At 41.3% G+C, this 23,675-nt stretch overlaps 1 protein-coding gene across 2 annotated transcripts; it reads right to left on the bottom strand.

Annotated features, from left to right (window-relative positions):
* On the bottom strand, positions 1–23,675 carry SLC19A2 (solute carrier family 19 member 2; the record flags this gene model as incomplete). Of its 2 annotated transcripts, XM_006150122.2 has the most annotated exon segments (6): positions 1–1,553; positions 3,519–3,660; positions 4,077–4,269; positions 6,014–6,236; positions 15,562–16,164; positions 23,576–23,675. In XM_006150122.2, coding segments are annotated over 6 exon segments (1,390 nt in total), but the record flags the coding sequence as incomplete, so codon positions are not given.

The following is a 23,675-nucleotide window of genomic DNA, read 5'->3' as shown; positions in this document are numbered from 1 at the left end:
CCTAACTGTGAAAGTGAATGGAAAATGACCTACTCATATCCTCACCCATCTGCTTCAATTCCTGCTTAAACTGAATATGCTTTTCAATCAGTAAGAGTTTTTCAATCTTAACACTGTTTAATTGTGTCATTTTAAAAAAGTTAACACCCCAGTTAAAAGCACCTACCAAGATTCTTTTCAAGATAAGGCAACAAAGTTGGCTCTAAAATAGTTTTCACGTCTCACGTGACATACACAAGCAGCCCTTGGTAGACTCATGTCAGAATTAAGTGCATACAGAAGGAACATTGTTTTCAAGTAACCTGGAAATGGAATTATTAGCAACTTTTACTTTAAAGAAATACTCAAGATGGACTACTCTACAACACAAAGGCAGATTTATGGTACAACATACAAGAATTAAATCTATCCTGTTCCAATGGGGTAAAAAAAAACCCAAAAAACAAAAAACGGCTCAGTTTATGAAAAAGGCCTTGGAATAATCCAATCCTAGTGACATCTTTATCTTGGATATGAAAGAGGAAATAATGTAAAAGCTATAAATAGAGATGAAGTTATTAAAAAAAGAAAGTCTTTCATTTAAACTTTGGAAATAAAAGGGAATGCAGACAGAAAATGGGCTGATTTTAGCCCATACAGGAATTTTCCATCACGGAATTAACAGTCCTTCATACTAAAGAATTAAAGACAGGAAACACATCTTAAGTTTTCTGCTTAGGTCTCTTCATTTCAATTATAAGCAGGCTTCAAAATTTGCCTTCTTTTCTAACTAAATGAGCTTCTCTAGGAAGCATGAGTAAAGCAAGTCTATATAACTTTAAACCTACCAAGATGGGAAACAAAAACATTCATACGATGAATTTTAAAAATAATTTAAAATGACACATTATACATGTTCCTTACAGCATAGACCACCAAACCAGAGCAAATATTGCCAACGGTCCAGTGACAATCACAGTCTTCATCTGTAGAAACACCAGTGCACATGGGTAACACGGAAGTCGGGCTGAGAGCTGGGTGCCATTAGAGCACATTTCCATCCTGACTTGTAACATCCTGTGGCCTCTGTGAAGCCCTCGTCCCACCAGGCCGAGTGCTGGGCTAAGAGGGTACAGGAACTTGATAATCAGGCATAGCACACGATGTGTTGCTGGGTTGCTCTTGATCACCTGGCTTTCAAAATCAAATTCACTTTCGAATCAGAACAAAATCGCCTTTAAATGAACTCTCATAAATAATCCATGAAATTTGGCTCCTCTCAACAGTACTGTGTCACTCTGGGAACACAAAGTGTTTCTTCAGTGGCTGCTTTGAAGCCATGAAATAACATTCAGAAATATATGTCTACACCTTAAAAAATGAAATACATCCACACACTTGCTGTGCAGAATTCTTGCTATAAGCAGCAACCTGTCAGCCATGTATTATGAAGTGGTTACACGAAAACTCGCTTCAGGATCTTCTTGCTTTTTGCATTTCTTCATAATACTGACTACACCATTAGCCAGGAAAACCACAGCGATGAGTGCAAAATAACCAGCGTAGATCAGAAACTAAAAGGGGAAGAAAGAGCAGTAATGTAAAGAATTTCAAGTCAGAATATGAGCTGTTTCATTCATATGGCAACAGTTTCAAAAAGTTCATGAAAAATGCATGATGAAAAAATTTCATTTACAAAATGTTCATAAAAGTTTCTGTTTTACATGGTTGCTGGAAAGGGTCAAGAGGTCATGAACGTACATGCTTATCAATGCAAATGTTGTAACACTGTTGTGTTTATTGCTGTTGCTTCTATTGTTATAACAGAGTCACAGTCTCTACTTCAAACTGTAGGTCAGTATAACAAGCCATCTTAGAAAACCAAGAACTTTTATTTTTTCCCAGAAGAGGGCAGTAGAAGGTCAACCATATTCTATTAAAGGATTACTTTTGGCAAGAATCTTCCCTATGCCATTTTTAAGGTGTCACTGTACAGTATATCAACACCTTCATCTCCTTCTTGTTCTTAAATAAGTTCTTAAATACTTATAAACTGGTTCAAAGGTACACTAAGACCGTGGCCTCGAAGCCCTGAGCCAGCTTCTGGTTATGTTTCTATAAGAAGTCTATTTGTTAATCACCAATTTCAGCACAACCCAGTTTTTCAAAAATCCTACTTTTCTACATGTTTAAACTCACCATTATATTAAAATGTGCAGCCATGTTTCCCTCAACTGTGACAATCTAGGGGACTTTCCCTAACCAAACTTGCACGATGACAGGCCCTTTCTCTCTCTCCTACTTTCCACCCCAAATTAGGTTTTAGGTTAGATGTTAGTTGAAATAACAATTCTGTCACACAATATTACTGTGTGACCCTAAAATAAGTCACTTAACACCACTCATTTTCTTGATGTCTAGTCCTAACAACTACCACACAAATTCTACATAAAGTACCTGGCATATATAAGGCACTCAGAACATTACCTTTGTTATTTCTCTTTTAGATCTTTGTTACAAATAAAGCTAATTACTGGTAATGTGTTAGGTCTTTGAGTCTGAAGAAAACTAACATGTAAGTATGGAATATTAGGTGGTATGTGTGAAGGGAATATGGAGGAGGGTCTCTGAGCTGGGCTGGGGCAGAGCAAGCCGACCTGCGTGCGAAATGCACAAAGGGACACACAGCTGTGCAGTTCCTGAATGGAAACAAGCATTCACGTCGTCTTTGGGTGTTTGTACAGGTGTTTTCTCAAATAGGTCATACGTTAAAAATCATCTTGCTATTCATCAACAACTCACTACCTTGGTATTTGGGTGAGGGATGTTTCAAATAAAGGGAGGACACTTGGAGAGCTGTGAAATGAAGCAGAGAATGTGGGATATGGGATCAAGTATTTCAGGCATTGAATTAAGAACAGAGGATGGATCAGGTGGTGGCTGGATCCCACATTGCTAACTGTATGGTTTGAGTCCTAGACCTGGTGGCTTGGAAAAAACTGCTGGGTATGTATGCATGTATGCCCAAAACCCTGAGAGGAGGGAGAAATGGAGAACAGTATGCAATATGACTATCCTGATGGAGGTACCTTCTCATTTTCTCGCTCTAGCAAGAAATATGCCCTCTGGCAAATTAAAGAAAGAAAGATTAAAAAAAAAATGCAAGAAATATGCCCTCTGGCAAATTAAAGAAAGATTAAAAAAAAAATGCGTAAGGAGCAGATGGGCTTGGTCTGGGGAAACGATGTTAGATGTTACCGCTCAGCTAGAATGGCCCCCCGGCAGATGGGCTTGGTCTGGGGAAACGATGTTACCGCTCAGCTAGAATGGCCCCCCCAGGCTGGCTGGATACACTCAGGAATGATCCCAATCAGGTAGAAAGGAAGTAACAATAGGGGTGTGGCTGAAGGGCAGAGGTTAACACCTTTGTTTTTACTTTACACCTGTCCATATTGCTTGGATTTGCTTTTATTAAGCATGCCCTATTTCAGTCACTCCAAACAAGTTATACTATCTTCAGTGACAAAGCGAGCTCTTACTTGCGTGGTAATTTCTAAGCCAAGGCCACTGGCATCTACCACAATCAGCGTGAGCAGAGTCTGCAGTGCTAGGGCAATGAATGTGTTCACCCCAAACACTAGGGCATAGCGCTCCATACTGAGGTTTGTGGCAATCTGAAAACTTTAAAAAGAAATACAAGAACCATGAATAGAGAAAAATTACTTTCTGGGTAGTTATAATTTTTACTTCAAAAGTGAAGAGTAGCCCCTTGAAAAATTACTTTCTGGGTAGTTATAATTTTACTTCAAAAGCCCCTTCCTTCTACTGTCAATTCCCTTCCCAACAAAGTGAAAAACATTTGTTGCTTAACGATGGAAACATCATGCACACCTGAAAACACTGGAAGCATACAAACAAGGGAATAAACAAATTTCATCTTATACTTCATGCAGAGAAAAACTGAAAATGCATAAAAAATACAATTCCACCCCCATTAGCTTCTTTGAACTAGAAATTTTAATTTATTGGTTTGTGAAGAAACCAAAGTTTATCTTGTCACAACTTTTCCTAATGTTTCTTTGAGCCAAAATACATACGTTGCTATCGTGATGAGTAACATATAGATGATTCTGAAGACAACATAGGATGCGTAGCACACCCAAATGTTACCCACAGTGTCCATGATGTACACTGCGGCAGCAATCAGGAGAGAAAACACAGACAGCGCCATTTCTCCCCAAGTTGACCAGGATATTTTTATAAAACCAACTGCAAACACAGCAACAGCACCTACAAACAAAAAGAGAAAGGTCATCTGGATACTGTACTAAACAGATACTATTCAACAAATTAAAAATTCAGCTTAGACTATTAAATTTTAAAATCTTTAAATTTATAAATAAGACAGTTCCAGGTTACAGAGGGCCTTTGAAACTTTGGCAGAGAATTTTAGACTTAATGGAATAAGTAACATGGAGCCACTGAAAAATGATGAGGCTAAATCAGTGCAGTTAGCAATGAAATGGAAAAGCATAGAGCCCAGACATATTGCTAAGGAAAGAACAACTGTGGCTGAAGCAGAGTAAGAGTCAAAAAGAACCAATGCTCCAGTATGGCACCATGCCAGGAAGAATCACCTCTCCTTCATACAGAAGAACAGTCTAGAAAGTGGCAAAAGGGCTTCTCTGTCCTTGGATAAAATAATGACGATAACAATAGCTAAAATATATGGAGAGGTGTGTTTTGAAAAATCATATGGGCCCGGCCATAGTACCATGCACTCGTTGACCCTGCTACTTTGCAGGCTGAGGCTACAAGGGAGGCCAGATTTGATTCCTGGCCTACCCTAAAAGCCAAGCATGGTGGTCTCAGCTATACAGGAGGCTGAGGCAAGTGGACTGCCACACAGTGAGTCCTGCCTTGAAAAAAAAAAAATCATGTAAAGTCTCCCAACAATCTTATGAGGTAGTTCAACACACTAGAAAGGAATAACCGAGTATAACAGTAAAAAACACAGCCTCTACAAGCACTCAACCTGAGCACGTACCATTTTCAAGTTTATTTCTTCCATGAGTAAGAGACACACACACAGGGACCAGCAGTTAGAGTAATGGCTATGTCGCTGGACTCCCATATAGTCGACCGCAGTTCAAGTCCTTGACCCGGTGGCTTAAAACTCACGCCAGGCGCGTGTGCATGTGTGCCCAAGATCCCAAAAGGAGAATGGAGGAGAAGGGAACTGAGGTGTGGCCATCCCCCCTGGGGGTGATTTCTCACTTTCTGTCTCTCTGTCTCTGTCTGTCTGGTGAGTGCACATGCCCTATAGCAAAAACCTCCCCCCTTCCCCTGAAACAAGGACACACACACATAGTATTCCATCAGGGCTTTGATGCCACGTCCCACTACAAGCCTCTGCCAGTCCTGGATCGTGGGCATCTGTGTGCCTGCACACTCAGGAGGGCCCCTGCATGAGAACCTGAGCATGGGTCCACCTTGTAGAGTAGCATACTTTACTGCTGCACCACCACCCAGCCATGAGTTCAAATCTTGACTTTACCACTTAGTCAACTATAGACGTTGGGCAAGTTACTAACCCACCTGTCCCAAGTTTCCACTGCAAAACAGGGATAATAATTGCACTCATCTCAGAATCTGTAAGAGCTGAATTAATATACATATCCTTAGAATAGTACCTAGCTAACATCAGATATTAGTTGTTCTGATTATAACTACTGCATACTGCTATCCAAAATTTCCTATCAGCTGACAAATACAGAGAGAACAGAAACTTGGATAAGAAAACAATTTGAAAAAAATTATGAGGTTTCCACAATGTTTATAAAGAATTCACATTTGTTAGTCACAATCCTCCATCTTTTGAGTATTCTAAGCTGTCCTCTTATATTATAAAACCAGAGCTTATTATAAAACCATAACTTTGAGGCTATTTCAAATCTGGGAGGAGAGAATAAATCTGATTATGTTGCCTTAACTACAGAGGAATTCTCCGCCCGCCATCATCCCCTGCACTTACCCAGTAAGGTAGAAACCGCCTCCACACCACCGTTATAGATAGCAGCATGGCGAGAAGGCATCACCTTCTCCCACAGGCCCTGTGCGTAGTTCACGACTTGAAAATAGCCACAAGTGGAGAGGGCCCACCACACAGACCAGCAGAGCAGAGGACGAGAGGAGTAGCACATCAAGAAGTCATCCCAGAGTACCTTCAACACGAGGAGGCGGTCTGGCTTGGGCTCCTACACCGACAAAAGGAATCAAAGCTCAAGCATCTAAGGGCAATTGTACAGAAACCAAGTTTACAGAATCAATTTAGAACTTAGCAACATTTTCTTTGGGAAACCCAACTGTTTATTTCACACATATATACACATAAATGTGTGTATATACACAGTTTACAGAATCAATTTAGAACTTAGCAACATTTTCTTTGGGAAACCCAACTGTTTATTTCACACATATATACACATAAATGTGTGTATATACACGTAAAGTTTACAGAATCAATTTAGAACTTAGCAACTTTTTCTTTGTGAAAACCAACTATTTTATACATATATACACATAAATGTGTGTATACACATGTATATAAACTTATTAGCAATTACATTTACTTCCATGGGAGGAAAAGTATGGTTTCATACCATTTTTGTTTTAAATGTAGTGTATTAGACAACTGTATGTAATCAGTCTAAGAAAGGATTCATTGTTTACAGAATGATGATAGGAAGATGGTCAACTGGCAAGCTTCAGCCAGAGAGAGATGGCATTCCACACCTCCCACCAATGGCAAGCAGCACAGAATAAGCCACTGACTAGCAACCCCATTTAACCACTATTCAGAGTCTGTTAGTGGGAACTCCTATCCTTTTAACTGAGAAATCTTAGAAAGAAATGAACCAAAACAGTTGCAGAAGTTCTCTCTGGGTATTATGGTTATTAGTGATTTTCATTCTTTCTTAAACTGTTTACATTACCCAAGATGTAAGCAACAGGAAATATTACCATCATAATAAAGCAACAAAACGACAGCATTTATAACTGAGTGAAGGAGGACACTACCTATGCACCATCCTACCACCATGCCAGAAGTGGGTCTGAGGTCCCAGACACCCGTGAGCTATCTCTGACTCCCACTGTATCAAAGATCTGATCTTTCAAAGGACACTGTAATTCCTGAGCCTTGCTTAGAATATGGGAAATTTTACTTCTGTGACTAAAACAGAAAGGAAAAATGAGTGAGATAAAGAGTATTACAAAACGCTGAGTAAAAACACAGACTTACAAAGCTACACGTAGATTATAATTTCATTTATTAAAAAATGTATATGTACATATATATATGAAAAGAGATGCTTGGAAAGAAGGTCACTACACTTTTAATAATTGTAACCTTTGGGTGGTGGTAGTTCCAGTGTGTTTTACTTTTTTATACAGTTTTCTGGAATGCTTGATTTAGAAAAGTAAGTATGAATTGTTTTATAAAATCAATACAGATTTGTTTTCCTCTTGAGATGATATATGTAATAGCTATATACAACAACAGGGGCTATTAAATAAATAAAGGGCATTTTCTTCCTAACTGCTAGAAAATCTTGCTGGACTGAGAACTGGGCCACTGTCATGGTTCCGCATTTCTCCTGCCATCGCTAAGCAACGTTGATACTCTTTAAGGACAATGGACTACCTGGCCCAGAAGAGGAGGATATCCTTGTACTGTCTAGCCCAGAGGGGATCCCTTCTGAATAACATCAGCACAGCTTTTCCAGGAACTCAGGTAAGAGTGTGAAGGTTAACCAAGATGGCAACTTGGAAAGAATTACTAATATCCAAAAAAAGCAAAATCAAAATAGGTTAAAGATATTCTACTTGATGGACTGACATATGCTAATCATCTAGAAGTAAAAAGCAAAACATGGTTGGTATCAGATGGATTTTCTGACACTCTTTTTAAAAGTTTTTATTACTACTATTTATACATTCGATCGCTATACATCATTTAGATTGTAAAGAGACTTTACCCAGCATGACACACACCTCAGTCCAGCCCCATTGAGAATACTATTTACATCCTCATCAACAGGTAATAAATCATATCTGTGTCCCACAAATGCCTTATCTATTTCTTCCTCAAATTTCCTTTCCTACACTCTTCCCCTCTCTTTCCACTTTGTCCCTAGTGTCCATAAAATTTTTCAATACTTTTGAGTCCTCCAGTCTTTCAGTCTGATTTTCTAACATTCTATATGAGAGTAAACCTTGTTAATTTTTAAAATTTGTTTATTTAATTTTATTTGTCATTATTTATTATGTTTTAATTTGACCAAAGAGATAGAGAGAGAAAGCAAGAGTAGGGGAAAGTGAAAAAACAAGCCACCAGGTCCAGGACTCAAACTGCAGATGGCCATGTGGGAGTCCAGTGCCTTAACCACCACACCACCTGCCACCCCCTGTGAATTTAAACAAATCAGAACAAGACAACTGTTAGTCCTATCTAATGCATCTACATTTGCTGAGAACAAGTGAGGGATCCCAAGGGCACTTCAAATTCGCAATTCTGCCTCAGTGTCCTGAGAAGCTAGGACTACAGGCACATGCCACTGCTCCTGGTTTGATTATTTATGTCTAATGATAATGGAATAGTAATAACAGTAGCTACAGTGTACAGAGCACCTATTATGTATACTCAATTGAAAGCTTTGTATTGCCTGGTTTAATACCTAGAAAAACTCTGAGGTAGATACATGAATGAGGAAGCTGTCTCACAGGATTAGAATTGAGAGCTTTTCTCAGGAAGTATTAGTGCTAGAGTTTGAATGTACTTCTCTTTCTTCAAGAACTACTACACCCTGCTGCTAGAAATAACACTACTGAACACCAGAGCAGCAGCATTAACGTTGCTACTATGACTGTTTTATAGAACTCAAACATGCATATACACAAAGAAGACTAATCGACAGTAAAAGATGTCAATCTATAAATGTAAGCATGGCAGCTGAAAACTAGTGATTTCAGGGAAAAAGAGAAATGAAGATTTTCTACTGATAACTCAGCCTCCAGCCTCCCAGTCTTGAGTGGAGAGGCAAAGGCAGACCTTCAGAAAAAGACTCCTCCATTGCTGCTGAGAACTAGTGATTTCAGGGAAAAAGAGAAATGAAGATTTTCTACTGATAATTCAGCCTCCAGCCCCCAGTCTCAAGGGGTAGGGAGCCCCTCTATCCTTCTCTCTGTCTGTCTCTGTCTCTCCCTGCCTCTCTGTCTCCTCACTTTTTGGTCATCTTTCCTTTTAAAATTTTTTTCAGGTAAAGTATTCTCTTGGCTTTCAGATCTTCCTTTATCTTGCTAATAATCCCCTTTCCCTTTCCCCTCTAGGAGAGGCAAGGGGCAGGACTTCAGAAGAAGACTCCTCCACTGCTGCTGATAACTAATGATTTCAGAGATTAAGAGAAAGGAAGATTTTCTACTGATAATTCAGCCTCCAGCCCCCAGTCTCAAGTGGTAGAGCGCTCCTCTATCCTGTCTCTGTCTTCTCATTTTTTTGTAATTTTTCCTTTAAAATTTTTTTTAAGGTATAGTATGCTCAAGGCTTTCAGACCTTCCTTTATCTTGCTAATAATCCCCTTTCTCCCTCCCCTCTAGAATTAGGACGAAATTAGGAAGAAACGCAGGATCCATCAGATGACTAGAAATCATTGCAGGGTCACAAGAAACATAGGAAAGCAAGAAAATACCTCTCCTCCAAGGGAAAAGAATAACTCTTCTTCATCCACAGACAGTTCAATGGAAATCATGGAAATGTCTGATAAAGAATTTAGAACATTCATAGTGACAAAGTTAACAAAGATGTAAAAGAAGAGAGACAATGAACTCCAGAAGAGACAGAAGAATAGAGCTGAGGAGTTCCAGGAGGTGAGGAAGTTTTTGCATGATCTGAAAGAGGAAATATATACCATAAAAAAGAATCAAACAGAATTGTTAGAGATGAAGGCTGTAATACAGGAAATCAAAGCCTCCCTTGAAAGTATTAAAAGTAGAATAGATCATACAGAAGATCGAATCTCATATGTAGAAAACAGAATCACTGGCCTAAAAAAATCCACCACAAAGACTGAGAAAAAAGTTCCCAAAAATGAGAATAACATACAAGAAATACTAGATACCATCAAACATCCGAATAACTGGAAATGTCCCATTGACATCTTCTCTTAAGAGCAAGAAAATGTCAGAGTGTTAGAGGCCTCGAAAAAATTAATGAGACAATAGTGAAGCAATCTTTTACAATATGCTGCATTTTCAGCACTGTTGATAAAACAGAGGACAATAATAGTGTTTTAGAAAACATAAAATACAACATTGTGTTGGAAAGAGATTCATAAGTCAAGTTACCTACAAAGGATATTCCATCAGGCTGACAGCGGATCTCTCATCAGAAATGAGGCGAGCAAGGAAAGAAAGGGAAAATACATTTGAAGTGTTGAGTGAAAAACAATTTCAACCAGGAATACTATATCCAGCAAGATTATCCTAAATATGGAAAGAGAAGACAAGAACATTCTCAGATAAACAAAACCTGAAAGAATTTATCAACACCAGACCAGCTCTCCAAGAAGTTCTGAAGGGAATGCTATCCCAGGAAAACTAAAGCCAGATACACAGAAGAGTTCTAAAACAACTAAGAAAATGGATAGCTTAATGGTAGAGACAAGTCCAGAGTTCAATGTTATCTTCCAGAATTTAAACAGAAAGATCCAATCACAACAGAAGTACATGAGTTTGAACTGGTGAAACAGTTTTGACTTTTGACTAAAACACAACTGACCTTCTATGCTGTTTTCCTGTGTTAAGGAGTTTTGTCTTCTCTTGAGCTGTGGACAGATCCATATACGTACTATTCGAACAGAATCCTAACCTGTTTCCTGGCTAAGTATTAAGCAAAGTTCTCTTAACATTTTTTGATTTTGATTTATTAAAGCTAAAATGAGGGACCAGCAGGTGGTGGGGTGGTTAAGGTGCTGGACACTCCCACATGGCCGACCAGGGTTCAAATCCTGAATCTGGTGGCTTGCTTTCTCACTTCTTGTCTCTCTCACCCTCACCCTCTGTCTCTCTCTGGTCAAACTAAAAAACAAATGAATGAATAAATAAAATAAATAATTTTTTAAAAAAGCTAAAATGAATTTTAAAAATACCTATTTAGTAACCACAGTAAGCTATACAGCTTCAACTATGTGCTATTTTATAGTATATTCATTCTACCCACAGAATTTTCATGCCTAAAGTCAACTTTCATTCATAGATATTGATATACATATATATAAATATATGTATGTATGTGTGTGTGTGTGTGTGTGTGTATACATATATATATATATGTATCAGCTGAATTTACTATTGAAAGTATTTAATTAAGGTATTTTGTGAATCAGTACAATGTGGGAAAGAATAAAGGAATGGAAAGCAACTGCAGATACCAGAGACAGGGTGGGAGGAAGATGGGAAATGGCAGCAGGTGAGAAATAGGAGGAAAATATATATATAACAAGAAATGGAGAATTACTTGTCGATGATAACATGTATAATTTAGCCATTGTATAGTGTATTCTGGCTAGAAAATCTCATTTTATATGCTGTGGTGATGTTCAGTGAAAGTATGTAAAATAAATTTTAAAAAATGAAAAAAAAATTAGGCATGGCTATATTAGGAGAATAATTTAGGTATTAATTATGTCAAGACCTGGGCTAAAGAAGTGGTTTAATTTGATCATATCTATTTTATTAAGTTTATTCATTTATTCTTCTGAAAGAGACAGAGAAACAGGCCATCCTCAACAGAGTCTCCATGCCATAATCCTCCCCCAGCTTCAGCCAGCCTGTATCTCCGTCACACGTGTAACTTGGTGTGTAGAAGGCAGTTTCAAGCTGTGAACCCAGGATTTTTCCATATGAGTGCAGTTGTGGGACAGCTCTGCCACCCTCTGACCCCTAATTTGTATCCTCTAATAAATGAACTAAAAATAAATTAGGCCCAGCTACAAGCCTAGTTTACACAGGAGGCCAGCTACGTTTTTGGGGAAAAAAAAAAAAAATCACTGTCACGCCACTGCCTGGGAGGCTGACACTCACATGGGAGACCTGGGTTTGCTTCCCGAGATGATCTAAACCTGCTTGGTGTGCTTACACAAGCCTATAATCTTGCCTACTGGGAGGTTATGGCAGGAAGAGTGGGATACAGCAAGACTGTGTTAAGAACACCTGTTGGGGGACCAGCAGTTGGCGTAATAGCTATGTTGCTGGACTCCATGTAGTCGACCACGACTCGAGTCCTGGATCCAGTGGCTGAAACTCATTTCCAGACACATGTGTGTGCATGCTTGTCCAAAATCCCGAGAGAATAAGGAAGGGATTGTGGTGTGGCCATCCTCCCTGGAGGGTGATTTCTCGCTTTCTGACTCTCTGTCCCTCTGCCCTATAGCCAAGATCCTGAGAGGAGAATGGAGGAAGAGGGATTGCAGCATGGCCATCCCCCCAGGAGGTGATTTCTCGCTTTCTGTCTCTCCATCTCTCTCTGTTATTCTGGTGAGCGCACACGCCCTATAGCAAAAACCTCTTAAAAAAAAAAAAAAAATCCTGTCTCAGGGCTGGCAGGGGGCGTGGTGGTTAAAGGTGCTAGACTCCTACATGGCCGAGCGCAGTTCAAGTCCTGGATCTGGTGGCTTGCTTTCTCACTTTTCCTCCCTCCCTCTCTCTCCCACTGTCTGTCTCTGGCTAAATTAAAATAAATAGTTAAATAAAAAAAATAATTCTTTAAAAAAAAAATAATACCTGTCTCTGTGTCCATGTTGGCCACAAAAATTAGAAAGTAAAGAAGAAAAAGTCACTGGCTTTAGTGACTCTTCCTCCTGCAATATCAACATTCTTTGCCTCATAACAATAGGTGCTCTCTGAAAAGGACTCAAAATACTCTAGCATAACTGGTGGACTCAGCTATCACTATGACTCCCCCTACTTCACTTTTCTTTTTGGTAAAAATCACAGATAAAACCACCCAGCTTACCTACCTGCTCTTCATTAATAACTACAATTATGATTTATGGTTTAATTATGGATTTTGTCAACTTAAAATGGCTCTATGATCCTCAATAAACATATTCTGACCTTCCTTCAAGCTTGCCAAAGAAAAGTGGCAGCATTTCTTAGGGCCAGTCAGTACAGCTGCCAAGCAGCACTGCCCGCCTACTAATGCATCAGTAGATTTAGGACATCACAGAACTGACTTGAATCTAACTTCAACCACCTAGTACCAGCATGAGGTTCCTGACATCACCACCACCTAGACAAAGACTTTAGGAAGCAACCTAGAGAGAGAAGAGGCTCTCATGCATGCTCTTAAATTATGTTTAAGAGAATTCCCTCTACCATGAGAGGCTTGATAGATGAATCCAGTTCCTTTTAAGATGCCCTCTGATTTTCCTATGACCTCCAGCTAGAATCATTTCAAACTCTAAAATGTATAATTCTTCAACATATAAAATACTGACATTCTGAGTATCTTAAGAAACAAATTTCAAGTTGGTCTAGAATAGTTTTTTAAATTGTAGTTCACAACTCACTAGTGGTTAATAAAAATTGATTTAGTAGACAGTGAACTAAATTGTATAAAAAACAGAATAGACTATCGAAAAAGTACTGTTAAACTTGCATTGTAAAACTTGTTTTTCTTATTCATAAAATACTTACATACCTATGTCTGGTTGCTATGCAAAATGTGTTTTTCACTATGTTTCTTATTCATACTCAAGAAAGGTTGAAACTTGCTGGTCTACAAAAATCTTTCAAACTAGGGCCAATATGTTAATATTTAAAAATGTGTGTGTGTATGTCTATGTGTATATAAATTTCATATAAATATATAAGCATCGATCTATCTAAATGTATGACTCTAAAGTCATTGTAAAACATTTGAAACAGATAAGAAAGGGTCCTACCGTTTTCTGCTATATGAGATCTACCAAATGATCATACCCCCTTCCCTTCCCTTCCCCATGAACTCTCTGTGGGTTCTCCAACATCACCGAACAACCTATGAGGAAAGTAGTACTGCATTGCTACTTGATCTCTGGCCATTCTGACTAAAGCTGCCCATAGGTACCTGGTAATCATGGTGAGTTTCATGATCAGGGTCACGCAGGCTCCAGAGGGTGACCCAGCCAGGCTCTTTGCGATGATAACTCAAAGTTCATCCAGTAACCAGAGGTAAAGAATGGTGGCAGGCAAAGGGAGTTATTTGCAATGAGGACATTAGATGCCATGTTGAAACAACTAGCTTAACTCCAGGTACACATGTCCCAAAGAAACTACAGTGTGGCTAGAATGAACCTCACCCCTAAGAGCTTATAATCTGGTAGAAAGAAAAATAACTTTTGTATATAAAAACTGAAGTGGGGTCTGCCTGGTGGTGCAGCTGTAACACACTGCAGTGAGGCTAGATCCATATGGAAGATCATGGGCTTGGTTTCCTGGGGGACCTGTATACTTTCCCATGATCCTGACTGGCTGGAAAAGCTGGGAGGTAGAGGCTGGGATTTTGGCATGAGCTCTTTGTTGAGAGTATTTGTTTTTCTCTCTCAAAAATGAATAAACTTAAAACCACACATAGAAAAACAAAGATGAGTGGCTGAAGGAGGCAATTAATCTTTCTGATATACAGAACTGATGAATTATTTTTATACCATACCTTTCCCTTTCAAGAAATAGCATCATAGTCATACTGTTTTTAAAAGTTTTTACCAGAGAGCATGTGGGGTTGCCAGAAAGATACAGAAAATGAGGGAGAAAGCACCTCCCATGGAGAATGGTCATTCTGCAATCCCTTCTCTTCTACTTCTCCAACCTGTCAGGATTTGGGGCACACATGCACACAAGCCTACTCTGTTTCCCAAAGTGCCAGGTCCAGGATTCGAGCTGTGAGTCAGTCATGTGGGACCTGGATGCCTTATCCATCAGGACATGGAGCTGGCCCAGTCACATTTTCAATATTTACTCTGTCATCTTAAAATATTCTTTTCCTCTGTATTATTACCTCACTTTGGCAAAGTATCATTTGGAAAATAACAGGTATCACTTCTACCACAGGAGAGGAAAATAACTTCCTATGCTTAAATTCTTTGGGCTTCAATTCAAGAACTAGAAATAGATATTAATCGTTTATTGGAACCATTTCATTTATTCACTTAGCTAATTGCTAAGTGCTTTCTTTATAGATCTAGCCCTGGCATAGAAAGATACAGATGATAAAGCCCTTGCAATCCAAGACATTTCTTGACATGAACAACATAATGTATACCAGTCTGACTCTGGCTGTCATTTACTCAAGGGGTAAATAAACTTGTCATCCCTGATAAAAATCAACCACATCTTGAATGAATGAACCAATGAATTAACTCGAGATAAAACTTAAAACCAAATACAAGGTCCAGCGACAGGTGGTTTCCTGTCTGGCTTTACTGTTTTCTATGTGTCTGGCCCCCACAGTAGCAAGCACAAAATACTGAAGGTTGAGCTTACCGGTTCCTCCACAGGAGGCTCCTCCACATTTAGAGGGATTTTTGACTCAATGTCTTCCCACCCAGGAAGGTGGTTAGAGGCTGGGATGTCAGTTGCAATGCCACCATTCTGTACCTTGATGCCATTTACTCCCTGACAGGCAGAAGAAACATGGTGAAAGAAGAGGCTCTTCTGAGGCATAGGCAAAAACCAGGCAACAGCAAAAGCCACAGATACACAGGTGAGGGAGATGACATTCAGGCTGAACAGGGACCAGTCTGCCACTGAGACGAGGATCTGCCCCAGTACAGAGCCCACTGTGAAGCCCACCAAGGTAGCACTTCGACAGTAACTTGTGACCTTCTGGTACATGCCCAGGTCAACCACGCTGTAGATGTAAGAGTAATAGGCAATTTCAGTGGCTGTGGCAATGCCATAGAAGAATTCCAAGAACTGGATGGCCAGAAGCCCCTGGGCATAGAGCAGCATGAACCATGTAACGATGAGGCTGAATCCTTGCAGCAGCACAACGGGTTTGTAACGGAGGTAGTCTGTGGCAAGGAACACAGGAAACAGCAGCACCAGGTAAGAGTAGGTCCAAACCGGGTAAATTTCATTGAAGACCTGGGAGAAAGAATGAAAAATTAGTCATCAAAGGACCTGGAATTTATCCTTATAAACTTGCCACCAATACCTCAAATGCCTCATCCTTATTAACCAAAAAACTTTGGCAACAACTAAGAAAACTGTTTGGAGCATCACTCCCTCTCCCCGTTCCCTGATATTTTTTCTAGCAAAATCCTTCCCATTCATCAAGGCCATGTTCAAAGACTTTCTTTTCTCAGAGGGCTTGGCTGAAGCTAATAAAATACATCACAGCATTCAAAGCTCTTTCTTTCTTTCTTTTTTTTCTTTTTTTGGAGAGGATTTTTTGTTTTTGTTTTTGCTATAGGGCATGTGCCCTCGCCAGACAGAGAAAGACAGAGAAACAGAAAGCGAGAAATCACCCCCCAGGGAGGATGGCCAATCCACAGTCCCTTCTCCTCCATTCTCCTCTCGGGATCTCGGGCACGCGTACACACGCGCCTGGTGAGTTTAAGCCACCGGTCCGGGACTTGAACTGCAGTCGACTACATGGGAGTCCAGCAACATAGCCATTACGTTAACTGCCGGTCCCCAAAGCTCTCTTAATACTACTTTCTGAGTGTCCGTTTCCCCAATTAACTCATAATACTGGTTCTTAACCATGTCTGTACATCTTCCACAAAACTTTAAACAATTTGGAAGCCCAGATGCAGACAGTTTTTCAAAACTTCCCAGGAGATTCTAATATGAGCCAGAGTTGAGAAATGTTGCCTTACAGGTGCCCAAGTTCATCAGTACAGCCTAGCTGTCAGCGTACTATTTGAAAGAGACCAGCCTCAATAAATGTTTTGGAAACTGAATCACTGTCAATTCTACGTCTATATATGGGATAGTGAGCCTTGACATGACTGTTTGATTAGGTGTCTCTGATTTTTAAGTTTCATTTCTTCTAGGGTAAAAGACTAGGTCAATCTGGGATTTGAACAGCACAGTTGGTCATTCGGGATCCAGTGCCTTAACCTCCACACCACCTGCTGGTCCTGCAGTTTTATTTTTAATGTATATTTTAAAATTAGGATAGAGGAGAAATAACCTTTATAGTGAACTGTAAACCAGAAAGGCTCCAGTTGAAATTCAGTTCCATCACTTAACATATATAGACAATCCCTTCAGCTCCCCTTAGCCTTAATCACATCAGTAACAGAGGGCAAAAGCCTCACAGGACTGCCTGCTGCAAGGCTTAGATGAGACGCTACATAGACCATCTGGGGCAACAGAAATTAATCAGATTAACTGGACTATCATCCCCAGTCTCCCAATAAAAATTAGTGTAGGACATTTTTCCTCCCTTTTAGACCTACCGCACTGTCTAGTAAGGACGTAAGGTTTAAGTAAGTCAGTTTTTTGTTTATTTTTCCCTTAAAGTTTATTTCTTCTGAGCATGCACAGGACAGAGAAACAGAGACAGACAGCACCCCAACAGGGCCTTGAGGATCCATCCCCAATCTTCAGGCAGCCCAGATCATGGGCACGTGTGCCTAGTATACTCAGTGAGGTCTTCTGACCCAAACCGAGAACCTTCTCCTGTGGGATTGTCTTACAGAACACTGCACCACCATCTGGCCCCAGTAAGTATTTAAAAATGACCGTTTCAAAGTAGCTGCCTACTTTGTAATGGAGCAATCTAATCTTAGATTTTGCTATTCTGAGGCTAAGGGGAAACTTTCTTTTTAATGCTCACATATACTTCAATATACTCAGGTGTAAAAAGAACTAATTTTTCTAAGATTTTAGAGGAGAAATAAAGTAATTATTGTAAAATCTCTTTCCAGTACAGAACACAACTATAAAAATAAAGCATAATCCCCATTTTCTGAACTATAGTTCAGACCTGAATTCCAATGAGCCATGTTTAAGAAGTGATCTCTTTAATGGCCTCACATTTATGAATTTTGGTCTAATTTGAGTTTAGAAGTTCATCTGACATCTCAACTTGATCAGAAAACTACTGCACCTGATAATGTGCACAAAAGAATAATCAACAATTATAGAAATGATTCTTATTCAAAAGTATGGAAATTTTAGCAAATGAGGAATATACTGCTGTTGGCTAGTGCAACCACAGTGTAAGACAACTTTCAAACAAAACCAGAATGGACAAGGGTAACCCTGAGATGAAAGCTGTGGGGAGGATACTTCCCTACAGACTTCACATAGTTGTACTCTACTTAACAAGGGCTCCTTTCCTTTTATGAATATTCCTCTTCAATTTCCTGAAGTTTGAAACTGCCTCCTCTATTTGAGTTAGCATGTCTCTTTATCCCTTTACTTTCACAAACACGTTTTTCCCAACAGGGTTGCACAAAGCTACCAGCCGTCAAATCTCTCCTTTAAAAATGTCCTCTACTGGGGCCAGTGGGTGGCGTACTGGTTAAGGTGCTGGTCGTGTGGCTGACCATAGTTTGAGTCTCAGACTCGGTGGCTTGAGAATCACATGGAGTGTGTTTGTGTATGCACCCAAAATCCACAGAGGAGAACGGAGGAGAAGGGATTGAGGGGTGGCCATTCCCCCAGGGGGCTGATTTCTTGCTTCCTGTCTCTCTGTTTCTCTCTGGCAGCATGCCCTATGGCAAAAAACTAAAAACAAAACAAAACAAACAAAAACCTTCTATTGCTCCCTTCAATAGCCTATCATCTTTTTTTTTTTTTTTGGAGAGGTTTTTGCTATAGGGCCCGTGCGCTCGCCAGACAGAGACAGAAAGCGAGAAATCACCCCCAGGAGGGATGGCCACGCAGCAATCCCTTCTCCTCCATTCTCCCCTCGGGACTTTGGGCACGCACACGCATGCGCCCGGTGTGAGTTTTAAGCCACCAGGTCCGGGACGCGAACCACGGTTGGTTACATGGGAGGCCAGTGACATGGCCATTACGCTAACTGCTGGTCCCAATAGCCTATCATCTTCTATTCTGGGACTTGGTTGACCTCTTTATTCCTATAATACTGTTTGTGCTTAGACTTGTTATGTAACTTTCAACAGTAGTGCAAAAATGATTAATGCCAAATTTTCATTATGTCTCATCCCTTTAATTAGCAATTTAAGGTACCTATATTTAGGAACATAATTCTACTCCTAATACAAAACCACAATTTAGATAATGATGAGAAAAAGTAACACTGCCAGCCTTCCAATACCAAGCGAAAACAAAACTAAAGGCAAGAGGGAGACCAGATGGGTTCTCTTTAACTTATCCTAAATAAGAAACCTGCATTTCCTCCTGAAAGACACAGCCACCCCAGGCAAATTTCCCTCTCACACTGCCATCAGCACCACAGTAACGAACCTCCACGGATGCACTGCACACTGCACCAAGCACTACCCAAATCACCCCACGTAATCCAGACCACAGCCCTAACAGATCAACGCTTTTGTTGCCTCTATTTTACAAGCAAAGAAACTCGGTCTTAGAGAAATGTTAAGCAAATTGTTCAATGTCATCACAGCTAGGACTGGAAGGAGGACCTAAACCCGGATATTCTGAATCTACCACACTAAAATACCTTTTGCCAAATAAGAAAACTGTTATGGACCATCTACTACGTTCTAAGGTTATTTTTGATGCTGAACATTGCTTTTTCCTTCCTTGCTTTTTCTTTTCTTTTTTCTTTAATTTGCCAGAGGGTGAGCTGGGGTTTGGGGGAAGAGAGAGAAAAAGAAGAGAGAAAATGAGAAAGAACTCCACCATGGTGAATGGTAGGTCATGCAGCAATCCCTCCTTCAATCCTCCCCTCAGAGTTTTGGGCAGATGTGCACACATGCCTAGTGTCTTCACTGAGGTGCCAGGTCTAGGACTTGAACCACAGAACCAGCTATGTGGGCGCCACCACCTGATAGCCTCATGCAGCTTTTTCAATCAGTATTGAGGTGCTTTTTTTTTTTTTTGAGAGATTTTCAATGTAGGGCGCGTGCGCTCGCCAGACAGACAGAGAGAGACATAGAGACAGAAAGCGAGAAATCACCCCCCAGGGGGGATGGTCACACCGCAATCCCTTCTCCTCCATTCTCCTCTCGGGATCTTGGGCACACACGCACATGCGCCTGGTGTGAGTTTTAAGCCACCGGGTCCGGGACACAAACCACGGTCGACTACGTGGGAGTCCAGCGACATAGCCATTACGCTAACTGCTGGTTCCCTGAGGTGCTTTTTATAGGGCATCTATGAAGACACAAAGATTGCAAGCTTCAGTGCTTAGCTGCTAGGTCTCCAAGGGAGATCTTTTTTAGTGCTCCCAACTGGAAATCATTCCACCAGAAAATGTTTGAGCGATACAGTACTTAGAACCCTGAAGAGAAACTTTTTTCAGTAAAAAAATGTACAAAGTACAGTCCCTTATTAACTGCCCATATTCTAACTTCTCACCTCAGGTACAATCTGCCGAAGGACTGGATCTGACCCTAATCAAGGTGTCTTTCACAACTCTGCATCAGAGCATATTTGTGCTTTCTTCTGAGACACAAAAGTTAAGGGAAACAAATGCTCAGTTTTAAATCTAATTCATATGAGGCTTTATTTTAAAGTAGTTTCATAAACATCTATGTGATAAGCACTTATTGCACAACACTGTTTTCAACCAGTATGGAACTGATAAGAAAAAAAAAAAAAGAGTAAAATGAAGACTCCACTCTCCAGTTGTTCTGTAACCTAGCGAACAATATACATACGTACAGAATAGTGGGAATAAGAAATATGGGCTTGCTTCTTTGAGATGGATCTTGGAGGATGAGACAGAGGCTAACAACACCAAGAGATGTGTATGTACAGGAAGACAACTGCAAGCAGAGATCCTGCGTTCAGGCCAGGAGCTGAGAGATGATGGGTATGCTAGACTTACGACTACGAGATCAGTATGGATGGACTTGGGCATGTGGAAGGTGCCAAGGGGCGTACGGATGCAATGGGAGATGAGGTTGTCGGGGAGACATTGTTCAGTGTCATCACAGCTAGGACTGGAAGGAGGATCTAAACCCAGCATTGGTGGAATGTTTGACAAAAATCGAAGAAATGTAACAAACATCTGTCAAACCACACACTACAAAGATAAAACGATGAACAAAGTTTTTACAAATAAAGAGCTCTATTCTACTTAAAGATTAGCTTTTGACTATTGGAATTCAGTTAAATTTTAACTAGGTTGGCTGGCCCTGTAGGACAGTGGTTAAGTACAGTGTATCAGAAGCCACTCCCACATAGTACGCTGCAGTTCAAATCCTGGCCCTGGAAGCTTGAAAAACAGCTTTGGAGAACGAGAGGGGAAAAAGGATTACAGTGTGATCACGCCCCTCTGAGGGTGCTTTTTCTTTCCCTCTGTTTCTAACAACTGCACATGCCCTCACAATTAAAGGCAGAAAATTTTAACATGCTTAAAACTTATAAACAGTATCTGTTTTAAACATAACGCTTTTTATTTTTTAAAAAAGAATTATTTTATTTACCTCTATTTATTTTAATTTGGCTAGAGAGGGACAGAATGAGAACGAGAGGGTGCAGAAAAGTGAGAAAGCAAGCTGCCAGGTCTAGGACTCAAATCGCAGTCAGCTATGTGGGAGCGCAGTGCCCTTAATCACCATACCACCTGCCGGCCCCTTAAATGTAATACTTTTTCTAAGAATAAGGGAAAAAAATTCCTTTGAGAGCAGAAAAATAGAGGAAATTCTTTTTTTCCCTTCTTTGTCTTTGAAGTTAGTTAATAATAGCTCTATTTAAGGCAGCCCAATCTGGTAGGCCCTTTTGAAGTCTTCAAGGAGGAGATACAAACTTCAATTTAAGTGTCACTGATCATGACCTGATACTTGCTTTGCTTACAAATCATGTACCATTTTAAATTGAACTATCCAGTTGCTGAAAGAAAATACTCAGGAAGGACAGCAAATTGTTCTATTTATTTCAGTTATTAGTTCTTTAAAAAAAAATATCTGGAGTTCTCTACAGGGAGAACAGAGCCACACTGCAACCAAAAGACTTAGAATTAGCCATGATTCCAAGGTCTCCAGAGACAAATGACAGCCCTCCCCAGACCACTAGATTTCTCTTCAAGGCCGGCCCTCCTACTCCAGTTTGGAGTCACAGAGTATGGCTATGTTCCTGTTACACAATCAGCAAATATTTGCTGGGACTGGCACCCTGATTTACTTCTATGCCCTCCACCCTAAAAATATTTCGCTCACTCCGGAAAGCCTTCTGGTAAGACAGGGCACATGCTTATGATAACACAACCACCTCTACCCAGGGCACATGACAAGGCAGATCAGTTTCCAATTATCAACACGGGCCCTCACGTGCTTCTGTCGACAACAGTGCAGAACTGCAATCAGGGCAGTTCACATGAAACCTGCCGTCAGCGGCTCACCAGCCCGATCGCTGCTGCTAAGGGGCTGCACCTCGGTTTCAGTGGTTTCGGGTTCCCAGGAGATCGTTTTCAAACAGGTAATGAAGAACGGGTCGGGTCCTTGGTGCAGTGAGCCGTGGGACAGGAGCGATGACCCGAGGCTGGGTAAAAGTCAGTAGAACACTGCCAGACTCCCAACTGGAACTTCACCCAGCATTCGCAGTGACTCTCAGCCCCCGCTCCAGTGTCCTTGAAAATGAAGGAGCGCTGCGACACCGACCTGGACACGGAGTGACTACATCCTGCCAGGGACTCGGTACGTGCCGCCTCGTTCTTGTCTTCGTCCTCCGACCTGCTATGCAGGCCTACCGAGCGGCCGCTCCAAGGAGGGGACCAAGCACGAGGACCTTACGGCTAACGTGGGAGGGGGAGACGAGGGGGTGAGGAACACCAGGCCCCGGGTTTTACCCTCTGTAGAGCGTTCGAGAAGAGGGGCTGACTGCTTTATTTTGGTTTCGTGGTGGCACGCGGGGGTAACTCTTTCTCCATTTATACATGTTTTTCTGCTGCAAAAAGTCAATGTGGGAACTGACCGACCACACACCTCCGGAGTTAAAGGCATCTCTAAAGCGCAATACACGCGCCACAAATACGGTACAGGTGAGACTTATCTGGGAAAATCGATCCGCAGGAGCCTGGCGGCGGGTGCGTGCAGGCTAAGCAGCACCGCAGCCGCGCTCCCGGAGCACCCGCGCTCCCGGACACGGAGAACCACCGCGAGGCCAGCCTGCTTTCCTGCCCGGGGTGGGACACAAGGGGCACGGAGACAGGGCGCCCGAGGGCAAACCAGGGCGACAGACTGCTGCCCTCCCGGACCTTCTGCGACTGCGCACCTCATCCGGTCACAGGTGACCGGGCTGGGCACCGGAGCACCGGGCGCAGGGGCCGCAAAGGGCCGGGCTGCCTCCAGCTACCGGGTGCTGCCCACCCGCACGGCGCAGCGCAGACTGCGGGCCTTCTCCCTGGGACAACGCCCCCGGCCCGCCCGGGCCCGCGCCCTCTCACCTCGCGCTCGGTCAGGTTCTTGTCGGGCCCCAGCAAGAAGGGCGTCAGGAAGGGCTCCGATGGCCTGAGGCTGGCCAGGAAGCCATAGGCGCACAGCAGC

Source organism: Tupaia chinensis, unplaced genomic scaffold (genome assembly GCF_000334495.1).
Source record: "Tupaia chinensis unplaced genomic scaffold, TupChi_1.0 Scaffold000278_1, whole genome shotgun sequence".
Classification (NCBI taxonomy): Eukaryota; Metazoa; Chordata; class Mammalia; order Scandentia; family Tupaiidae; genus Tupaia; species Tupaia belangeri.
The sequence above is the reverse complement of the archived record's forward strand: the minus strand, read 5'-3'. Positions and strand labels throughout refer to the sequence as shown.